Genomic DNA, 10,990 nt, shown 5'->3' on the forward strand with positions numbered 1-10,990 from the left:
TTGATAATATGATCTAGGCAGAGGTGGTCAGAGTTCGAGGTGCATAACGTGGGATTTAGAATTCCATTCTTGCCAAGTCCCAACATAACATAACATCAGGAAAAGAATAAAAAATGCTACGATCATTTTCCTTGTCCTGGGCAAATGATGGAAGCAGTATTTATTTCAAAAAGCTCAAGTCTTCGAATTTACGGTCTAGATAGAAGCGAAGCGAAATTCTAGTGCATAGGCTTTGACTGCTTGAGCCACTTCGTCCCGTTTCGGTCTTATTCGATCTTCTTCCGGTGAAGTACAAATTTGTTTTTTCCTTTTTTTTTTTTTTTTTTTTTTTTTTTTTTTTAATTGTATAGATTTATTTATTTTAATATACTTATATACAAATATATACTTTAGTTATATCAACTTTTTAAACAAATTCTGAAGTCCTCCGAGTTAACTAAAGCACTGAATTGCTTTGATTTTTTGACCCAACCAAAAATAAAAAATAAAAAATAAATAAATAAACAAATAATAAAAAAAAAAAGCTCGAAAGCTAATATGACAAAAATTTATTTTGAAACAAAGAGTAAATGGAAAAGTAAGTTCACAGTATTAGTTAACGTCCCAACAACCCACAAAACTGGCGTTTACCTAACGGAATGGCCATCGTTTTTACCATACCTAACGAAATTCCACTATTCAAATCATTATTTCGGCCCAAGGTAATAACCAAAGGAAAATTGTTTCATATGGCGAGATTGCATTTCTATATTTACGGTCATAGAGGTATAAAGCATCAATCTTAAAGATGGATGTAAATAGGTAGTTCATTTTAAAACAATTAAAACTCATGGTTCAAATATTTTTTAATAGAATTATAAATTTAATTTAAAAAATTTATTTATTTATTCATATTCATGATCTCGATGTTAGAGATTACATGCCTTAAAAATTAAGTCAAAAAATCCATCTCAAAAATAAATTTTTAATAGGCGACTCATTTCTACATGAACTCGTAGAAACCGTTTCCTAAAAATATAAAATAAAAAGAGAAAGGAAAAAAGTTTTGATGAGTCAGCTGGGGCTATGCGTCTGCCCTAAATTTTAAAGGGTTTTGGGATTCAAAAAGAATCTCAAATATCTTTAAATCAATTTGTGCTTCGAAATTCATGAACTTGAAACTCCAAAAAAAGTGCATAATCGGTATTTCATAAGGCTTGAATTGAATGGTGAAGAAACAAGGGAATAAAATAGATATTTTTTATCGTTAAAAAAATGATTTTTTTTTTATTTTTTTCAATTCATGATAATGATAGTCAAGATGATAGGGTTGTTAAGTTTTGATCCTCAATCCATCATCAAGAACGATTTTGAAGGGTGGGCAACTGCAATAGGCGCATTTCAAGGACGTACTTAGATTCTACCTATGTAATAATTTGATTAAAGCAAGGTAAAATAATATATATATATATATATATATATATATATATCCGAAAGGAAATTCCCAACATTTCATAAAAGATAAAAAGTGTACCAAACCTGAAATACTGAAAATCAAAGGGGCTTGCTAATACTGAAATAGCTAAATTAGAGGGACTCTTTTGAACAGTTCACACATTGGATTTTCTAACCTGAGACTTCGAATTGCACTCCTACTTGATGTTTGGGACTATGGAAAATGCAATTCCCAATAGTTTGGGACAACGGAAAAGCAACTTCCAAAGAAATGTGAGGACTCCATTTTTAAGGGCACATGGCCAATTGACAGGAAGAAATGTAGTGACAAGAACCAATCTACTTCAAAATGGCACACCTCACAATAAACTTCATAAGGTTAGGGATTACATTGCAAAGGGATGGATATATAGAGCAGTGGCGGGGGGTACGTAGGTCTGTGCGCCATTGTGGTTGGGTCCCCCACCAATTGAGATATATATCAAGAGATGGATGGTGGATATAGTAAAAAGATAAAAAGTTATGGGGAAAGGATTTCGTGTTCTCCCGAGAGCATGCTGTCTATTTAACCCCCAAGTACTAGAAAAATCTTTAGATCTTAAAAATGGTTGTATATAGTATGATGCAACCACACTTCTAGAAGATCATGTTTGTAGTACTTGTATAACCCAAAATTTTGCACACACACTCTCTTCATCTCAATAATCAATCTCAAAAGAAAAGTTCAATTTGAACCCTATATATTGTCAAAATGAATCCCCTCCAACAACAAATCTAGACTATTCATTTGGTGAATTTCAAGATCTTAGCCTTTACAAACTCAAAATCATTTTTTTCTTTTTTTAGCATAGTGTATCTAATCATAATAAAGCCATCTAAAAAATTGGAAAAGAAAAAGTCTGTCTAAAACCTAGATCTAAGCATCTTATCAAAATGAATGGCCTATGTTAATTAGACTAAAAAAATACTTTATAGGTTGCGGATACCAAATTTTCAAAAAAAAATCCCAAAGAGACTTTTCACCTAATGGAGTAAGTGTACAATATGCTCCCGCCGGAGCAACCACACGCTGCATGGTACATAGCAAGCCATGGGAGAGAGGTCAAAACATTGAGATAGAGAGAGAGAGAGAGAGAGAGAGAGAGATTAGGAGGATAGGGTGATCTTCTAAACTTGAGGGGAGGGAAAGTCCCATATGGAGTAAGGGATGGGAGAAATGGAACGGGTGCAAGGCCTAATGTGTTTCGATGCAACAGCTAGAGAAATTTGAATCACAGATAGCCCTTTCAGATAACACATTTCAACTTTCTGTTTTTTTTAGAAAAGAAACTACATTCAAAGGAAAGGACAATGATTTTTCACAATTAAATTAGGAACACAAAAAAGACTTTCCTGCCTAAGTCTCTAAGAACTAATTAAAACCTTGTCAATTTCGATACCAACGATATCTTCCCAAAAAAAATACAAGTGAAACTCACCTCTTTAAGTCTCCATCAGGTGAGAAAAATGAAAACTTATCATTTATTTTCTTTCTAAGCATTCTTAGAAATGTTTTATACAAGGTCATCTACTCATAAAAATCTATGGTTCACGCGATTGAACGGTTGAGAATAAACGTTCAATCCTCACCTTCATCACAAACTTAGCCCTTGATTAGATAAGACGCCCTCAACAGACGACACGTGGCAGCCAGCCATTGTTTCAAGCCGATAAGGATGTAATCCTCTGCCCTTCTCATGTGTGGTCACTAAAGTGTAATGTCATCACCCAAAAATCGTAAGGCCAAATAAACCCCAGTTCTCCAGACTTTCAATTCCAGCCCTTGGATCAAGGCCCCAATTCATTATAGCGGAAATGAGCTTATATATACCATGGTTACACAGGCAAAAGTCTCTAAGCTTTCCTGTCTTAGAAGAAGAAGAAGAAGAAGAAGAAGAGCAGAATCAGAAAGAAAGAAGAAAGGGAGCAATGGCTTCCACTGTGATGGTTTCCTCCGCCGCAGTGGCCTCGTCTGCGGCCATTACCAGGACTGCTCCATCTCAATATTTTGCCCCTTTCAGTGGCCTCAAGTCCACTGCTGCTTTCCCCGTCACCAAGAAGCCCACAACCGACTTCTCCTCTCTCCCCTCAAATGGCGGTCGCGTTCAATGCATGAAGGTATGGTGCCATCTGTTGCATCCTCTCAAAGATTTTCAATCAGTGCACCTTTGTTTCGGGGTAGAGATTTCCGTCCATGGGATAGAGCTTTGATACCTGAATTGGTATGAAACCTCTTTCCTACCTAACTAAACAAATAGCGAAAGCAGTAGCCGAGGCAGGAAAGAACGTGCTCAGAGAGTTCTTTCACTTGAAAACAATCGTGCCCTTAATCTTCTTAGTACCTTATTGTATAGAATAAACATGCCCTTAGAGAGTTCTTTCACTTGAAAAAAAAAGCATGCCCTTAGCCTTCTTAGTACCTTATATTGTATAGAAAAAACATGCCCTTAATCTTCTTAGTACCTCTATATATAATATATACTTAGTTTTAGCAATTGGACAAGAAGAATGACTAGTAAATGGTGTGATCTTCTTAGTACCTCATTATATAGTATATACTTAGTTTTAGCAATTGGACAAGAAGAATGACTAGTAAGTGGTGTAATTAGGACCACCATAATTACCACTGGGGCTGGTCTAGTTAGGGTTGTATGCGACTGGGGCTCTTGAAAACATGTCTTTAATAGAGCTTAGTGGCCATTATCATGGACTTAGTTCGTGCTTTAGTAACACTAACTTTTTTCATGGAGCTAGTCCTATGAATGGGTTAAAGTGAAGTGGGTTAGTTCACATCTTTCTCTTTAAGAAATCTTTGTAAGACTATAATAAGAGTGGTAGCGTTAAACCTTTGTTGGGAATAAATGGAAGGTGTGGGAGCCATACAACAACCAGAGGTTCGAGACCCTGTCTTACCTTCCCCCTCTCAACAAAAAGGCGTTGGCCAAGGAGGTCGACTACCTCATCCGCAATGGATGGATTCCTTGTCTAGAGTTCGACGTGGTGAGTCTCTCTCAAATTCACAGATATTGTTTTTGAGCCAAAATTTCCCTTCTTGTGTATATGTATATGTGTATTTCTCTTGCAGAAAGGATGGGTGTCCCGCGATAACAACAGGTCGCCAGGATACTACGACGGCAGGTACTGGACAATGTGGAAGCTGCCCATGTTTGGGTGCACCGACTCTTCCCAAGTCATGGCTGAGTTAGAGGAGGCTACGAAGTCCTACCCCGATTGTTACCATAGGATCATTGGCTTTGACAACAAGAGACAAGTCCAGTGCATCAGTTTCCTTGCCTACAAGCCACCCCCACCCCCTTCCTAAGCAAATGGAGCAAACCCGTTCTCTTCTTCAGTGAGAGAGAGAGGACAATTTTCTTCTTCTTCATCTTATTATGTCAAGTATCTTCTCTTTCCATTGCTTCGGTTTTGGTTAAGAACTTGGTTGTTGGTTAGACTCTGCTTTCTTTCTTGCTTTCCTTTCTATGCTACTCTCCATTTGAACTGGATGAGGAGGGATAAGTTTGTTACTTGTTCTGTGCCGGGAATGAACGGCTAAGCTTCGGCTTTGCATTCGCATTTAATATATGTTGTTCATTGTTGAATACTGCGGCTTCTCGTTCCCAAGCCAATTTCCATTTTTAATAGGAAGCTCGGCAATGTCTTTCGCTGCGTATCCATGTCTAATGACTGATGTTGTTAAGCTGAAGAGGGAAAAACTGTTTTGTTGAAATCCTGCACTTAGACGGGAATGGCATGCGTTAGCTGTGATTTCATCTTTAGACATTATGCAGTGTCTCATGTCTATAAACAGTAAAAGAGCTCGAAACATGGACATCATGGCCTTGCCATTTGATATGTGCTCCTTGCCATGGCTGCTGTTTCTATTTGATACATATTTGGAGAAATGAAAAAGCTTGCTAGTTGTTTTTTGAAACAAATGTTTGTTTAAGGATTTTCTTATTTCAAAGGAGTATGAGAATTGAGAATGGGGCTGGGGTCGTGGTGGCAGTAATGAATGGTTAAGCTTCGACCACACATTTGCATTTAATATATGTTGTTCATTGTTGAATATTGTGGCTTCTCATTCGAAAGCCAATTTCCATTTTTAATAAAAAGATTGTTGGGAATTACCAAAATTTTCAAATTGAATTTCAAATTTTGTATTGCTGTACATTTTCTAATTTAGTAGGATAAGCATTGTACAATTTTAATTTTTGTTAGGTAGATCCCTACAATCAAGGGACTGTAGCCTCTTGTATTTTTTGTATCCTCTAAAAATACCCCACATTTGGGTAATACAATTAATTGAAAATTGTTCCATTCAAATTGCTCCAAGACTTGACATCGTATCAGAGCAAGGTTTACTTTCTCTATAGACTGATTTTGTCGCCTGTTATCTTGATGTAAAACTTTGTCAGAAACCATAAGCACATGTTAATTATTATAGAGTACCTTGTTATCTGTAGGTTTTCGCCTTTATTTTTTTTTTACTGAGATTGGTCTTTCCAAGCTTCTTCCTAATTGTGTTTGCTTGCATCCATTGGTGGTTGCAAATAAGCTTTTCTTGGGTTCTTGGTTTCTTTGTGTTTTGCTCGTGCAAATTTGTTTTACTTTCTCAATATAAAGCTTGCATCTAGTTCTCCATACCTTCGCCTATCAACATCTTTTCCATATCATGTGCAAATATTGAAAACTCTCTCTCTCTCTCTCTCTACACTTGCATCTCTTACTGATTTTTTGTCGGAGTTTTGTTTTCTCTCACTGTTTGCCTTAAAAAAAATTTGTGATTTTTCTGGTTGTTTCTAATTTTTTGGTGATTGTTGCATTTCATTTTAAGCTGGGTTTTGGCTAGAGTTTTTGTTCCCTCACTACTTGTTTTGATGTGGCATGATATCACAAGCCCTACAAACTTGAGAGACTCCATGCTGGAGCACTTCCTCTTTCTTCAAAGTTTTATGAGCTATGAATAATAACAACATCACCATGGATTCTTTTTCTCAATCCCCTTATTTTTAACATCATTCTGAGAGTCTACGAACTATTCTTATTTCGCATCCTCTCACAAGGGCAGGAGAGAATTATTCTACTTGGGCTCGTGCCATGCGCAGCTAGCCTTTATTGATGGAACTCTATCGAAACCAGAGTCTTCTTCTCCATCTGTTTCCTTAAGGAAGAGTTGTAATAACATGATATTTTTTTGCCTTTTTAGTGCCTTGTCCAAAGATTTCGCAAAGAGTGTTGTGTTTGCCTCTACAACACATGAAGTATAGACTGATATGCGAGATCTCTTTCACCTAGCAATGCCCCTCAACTTTACCAAATAAAAAAAAAATTATCCACCTTCCAACAAGAGAAACTCTCAGATTTCCCTTACTTCACACAATTAACAAAAAAATGAGATGAGTTAGCCTCTCTCACTTCTTTTACCCCATGTGGGTGGTCAGCTCAAGATTTTCGCCAGTTCACGTGAGAAAACTTTTTCTTAAAACCGTTGAGCACTCCTTTTCGTTTTTAGAGAGAGAAAGAGAAGATGGCTCGTGTGTATGCCGTGCCTCCCTTTTGGGCTCACGCACGTATGTGCATGAGGATCTCCTATGCCTATTAGGATAATGGTTGGAGGTGCGGTGTGTGTGCAATTCAAACCAACAAAAGAAAAGAGCGTGAGGTAAGGCTTACCTCACTTGATGGGGATCGGGATGCACTCAGGTTTTGAGCCCTCTCAGATTAGTTAGAATGCCCCCCGGCCTGTAAGGCTTGATCTGGTTTTGGCTCCCTTGCAAACAATGCACAATATAGGCTCCCACTTGATGAAAAAGCATTGAAATCTCGTCCCCTATGCTGGCCTTTCTTGATGGGGTTTTAAAGGAGTTTTTGGGGTTTAAAAGGTGAAAATAGAAGGAGAGAAAGATAGAGTATAGCAAGAGGAGAGAGAAGATCACCCAAAAATTAGGCAGCCTTTCGGTGCCACCTCACTAATGAGGTATTTACCGGAAGACAAGAAAGGTATCGGGGTTGCAGTCTCGTTAAGCAGGGGGATTCACAAGAAATTATACTGGAAGGATAAATCCGACCAAGATGAATCTCGGAAGAGCCTCCTAGAGATCGATAGAAAGAGAGAGAAAGAGAATGAAGAGAGATACTATGAGATAGAAGAGATGAGAAAAAAAGGAGAAGGAGAGAAAGAGAGAAGGAAAGGGGAAGAAGAGAAAAAAAATAAGAGAGCCTCTCATCCTTTGGACTGACCTTCTTTCGAGGACCTCCAATGTATGATTCATCTTTGAGAAGCGTTTCAAGGGCAAAACAAAGAGAGAGAAGATGAGATGGAGAAGAGAAAAGAGAAGAAAAGGAGAAGGAGGAATAGATAAGAGAAGAGAAGAAAATGGGAAGAAGAGAAAACAAAGAGAAGCTCTTCTCCTTTGGACTGATGTCTTTCAAGGACCTCCAATGGAGGATTTATCTCTAAGAAACGTTTCAAGGGAGAGAGGCGATAAGATGAAAAGGCGTAGGGAGAAAAGAGAAGAAGATGAGAGAAGACAATCTCTCTAACCTCAGACAGACCTTCTTTTGAGCGCCTTTGGATGGGAGGGCTTCTGAGAAGTGCTTCAAAGAGAGAGAATGAGATGAGAGAGAAGATAATAAAGGGAGAGAATAAAAGGAAGGAAATAGAGGATAAGAGAGAGAGAGAGAAAAAGAGAAAATAGGTTATCAGAGAGGGAAAGATAGAGAAGAGAAGGGGAGAGGGAAGAAGAAGAGAAGAGAGAAGGAAACATGAGAGTGAGAGGGTAGAGAGAAGAGAGATTGGGGAAGTAGGAGAGAAGAGAGGAGACGAAAGAGAGAGAGGGTAGAGAGAAGAGAGATTCAGGAAGTAGGAGAGAAGAGAGAAGAGAGAGCGGGAGAGACAGTGAGGAGAAGAGAAGAGAGGAGAAAGGAAGGAGAAGAGAAATAGGGCAGCAGCTAGGCCACTAGCCATATGCGGGAGAAAGAGGGAGAGTGAGAGAGGGGAGAGAGGAGGGAAAAGAAAGAGAGGGAGAGAGTAGGGCAACGGCCTAGCCACTGGTTCGATGAAGGAGGGAGAGACAGAGTGAGAAAAAGGGAGAAGAGAGAAGAAAGAGAACGGGGCAGCGACCTAGCCACTGGCTCAGTGAAGAGTAAGGGAGAGAGAGAGAGGGCGAAGAAGGGAGAAGAAAGAGAGAGAGAGGGAGGGGAAGAAGAAGAAGAAAAGAAGGAGAAAAAGAAGAAAAAAAGAAGGAGAAGAGGAGAGAAGGAGAAGAAGGAGAAGAAGAAGAAAAAAAGGAGAAGAGGAGAGAAGGAGAAGAAGGAGAAGAGGAGAGAAGGAGAAGAAGAAGAAGAAGAAGAAGAAGAAGAAAAGAAAAGAACGACAAAAATAAGAGAAGAAGAAGAAGGAAAGAGAAGAAGAGGAAGAGAAGAGAAGAGAGTAGACCGAGTACCTAGGTGGGTGAGGTGGTGCTCGAACCCTCCGGTTCGGTGTGCTCCCTGGGTCCCTTGAATGTGCTTGAGCGGGAGTTTGGACCCTTAGACAAGAGGTTAAGGCATAGATTTGGGCTAGGCTTTGTGTAGTGGGTTAATGAGTATGGTGTAGGCTTGGTGTGATGGGCTAAGGAGTATGGTGTAGGCTTGGTGTAGTGTATGGATTGGGGATAGTGTGGATTACGGATTAGGGTTGGGAGGTATGGATAGTATGGACTGGGGACTAGGGTAGAGTGGTATTGACTAGGGTAGATGGTATGGATTATGGACTAGGGTAAGGTGGTATGGACTACGGATTAGGGTAGGGTGGCATGGACAATGGTCAAAGCTTGGGTAGGATAGTCCAAGGGCAATCTCTCAAGGGTAAAATGTTTCTCTCCTCTCTCTTAGGGTGAGAATGAAGGCAAAAATGACAAAGATGCTGCTTTTAGAAGAGGTTGAATTGAACAAGGAGTAGGTGTTATAATTTTGCCGATATCCTGCACCTTGAAGGGTACTCTTTAGCTTTCAAACCGTGCTTGAGGTGCTTGTTTCAACCTATAGATTGTTTTTGGTAATTTACACACCATGCAAGTCGATGAAGTAGGGTACCCAGGTGACAGCATCATATAAATGGTTTCAAATAGACCCCATGTAGAAAGGCATTTTTGAAGTCCAGCTGGAATATATACTAATTTCGTATGGTAGGAACAACATCAAAGTTTGGACAGTAGTCATTTTAGCAACTGGTGCAAAAGTCCTATCATAATTGAGGCCATGCTCCTATTATAACCTTTTGCGACAAGTCTAGCTTTATATCGATCCAATGTGTCGACTTAAGTTTGACAGTAGAAATCCATTTGCTACCGACCACATTGTGACCTTTGGGAAGTGGGACCAAATCTCAGGTGTGGTTAGCTTCCAATGCCTCAATTTATGGTTAGCTTCCAATGCCTCAAATCTCAGGTGTGGTTCTAGTGTTGAAAGTAAAAAAAGACGAACAAGTGGTTTAGGAATTCGAGTGGAGCGTTGTAAAACCAATGTGGAAGGGGGAGGAGGTGGAGTAGGATTACTACCTGTTTCTAGCAGTGGTGGTACGGGCGTAATCAAGGAAGCTCTCATATGTTTTTCAAACTGCTGCAAAGTGTTAGGAAACAAAGACAATATTGAAGTCGTGGATGATGGGGTCAAGGATAACTTTTGAGGTGAACACATGTTCTTGGAAAAGTATGGAACATTTTTTAAGAAGTTCACATTTCGGGATATTCTCAATTTCTTAGCTCCTAATCATAGCAACCATATTCTTTTTGTGTCTCCCCATATCCGTGAAATATGCATTTGACAGACCTTGCATCTAGCTTAGATCTATGAATCGAAGGTAAGAGAACGAAACATGTGCATCCGAAAATTCGAAGTAAAGAGTAATTAGGTGGATGCCCAAACAATTGCTCAAGTGGTGAAGTATTATTTAATACAAAAGTAGGCAATCTATTTATTAAATGCATTCCAGTTAAGAAGGCTTCTGTCCAAAATACTTTAGGCATATTAGCATGAAAAAGAAGTGTCGTAGTTGTTTCTTGAATGTGTTTGTTTTTCCTTTCTACAACACCATTCTATTGTGGTGTTTGAGGACAACTTCGTTGATGTAGAATGCCTTCTTTGGCCAAGAAATCATTGAAATCGTTTTGACATATATTCTCCCCCTGAGTCTGTGTGCAGAATTTTCACCTTCTTGTTAAATTGGGTGACCACCATTGTATGAAATTCCCTAAACACATGTAAAACCTCAGACTTGCAATACAAAAACTATATCCAACATATCTAGACCAATCATCTATAAAATAAATGAAATAATATTTTTTAGTTAAAAAAGCAATGGGTGCTTGTCCCCATACATCACTTTAAATTAAACCAAAGGCACCAACAATATGAGTCACACTAGAAATGAAAGGTAACGTGACAACTTTGACACAAAGATAGTCTTCACATGATTTATCTTGCACAGTATTGGTATTAATTTTATTCAATAATACACCCGAAGAAAACAATA

The 10,990-nt window shown here is 38.7% G+C and overlaps 1 protein-coding gene across 1 annotated transcript; it reads left to right on the forward strand.

Moving 5' to 3' along the window:
- Window positions 1-3,329: 3,329 nt before the first annotated feature.
- On the forward strand, window positions 3,330-5,075 carry LOC18432099 (ribulose bisphosphate carboxylase small subunit, chloroplastic 5). The gene is made up of 3 exons (XM_006842214.4): window positions 3,330-3,591; window positions 4,342-4,473; window positions 4,559-5,075. Exons 1-3 carry the CDS (start codon window positions 3,403-3,405, stop codon window positions 4,793-4,795), a joined length of 558 nt encoding a protein of 185 aa, XP_006842277.3. The 5' UTR covers window positions 3,330-3,402; the 3' UTR covers window positions 4,796-5,075.
- Window positions 5,076-10,990: the final 5,915 nt, after the last annotated feature.

Source organism: Amborella trichopoda, chromosome 13 (assembly GCF_054954075.1).
Source record: "Amborella trichopoda isolate Santa Cruz 75 chromosome 13, AtrichopodaSantaCruz75HAP2 v2.0, whole genome shotgun sequence".
In the NCBI taxonomy this organism is placed as follows: domain Eukaryota; kingdom Viridiplantae; phylum Streptophyta; class Magnoliopsida; order Amborellales; family Amborellaceae; genus Amborella; species Amborella trichopoda.

Coding starts and splice junctions, on each gene's coding strand:
- LOC18432099 (XM_006842214.4), top strand. CDS start 3,403: ATGGCTTCCACTGTGATGGTTTCCTCCGCCGCAGTGGCCTCGTCTGCG. Junction 3,592..4,341: donor GTCGCGTTCAATGCATGAAG/GTATGGTGCCAT, acceptor AATAAATGGAAG/GTGTGGGAGCCATACAACAA. Junction 4,474..4,558: donor CTTGTCTAGAGTTCGACGTG/GTGAGTCTCTCT, acceptor TTTCTCTTGCAG/AAAGGATGGGTGTCCCGCGA.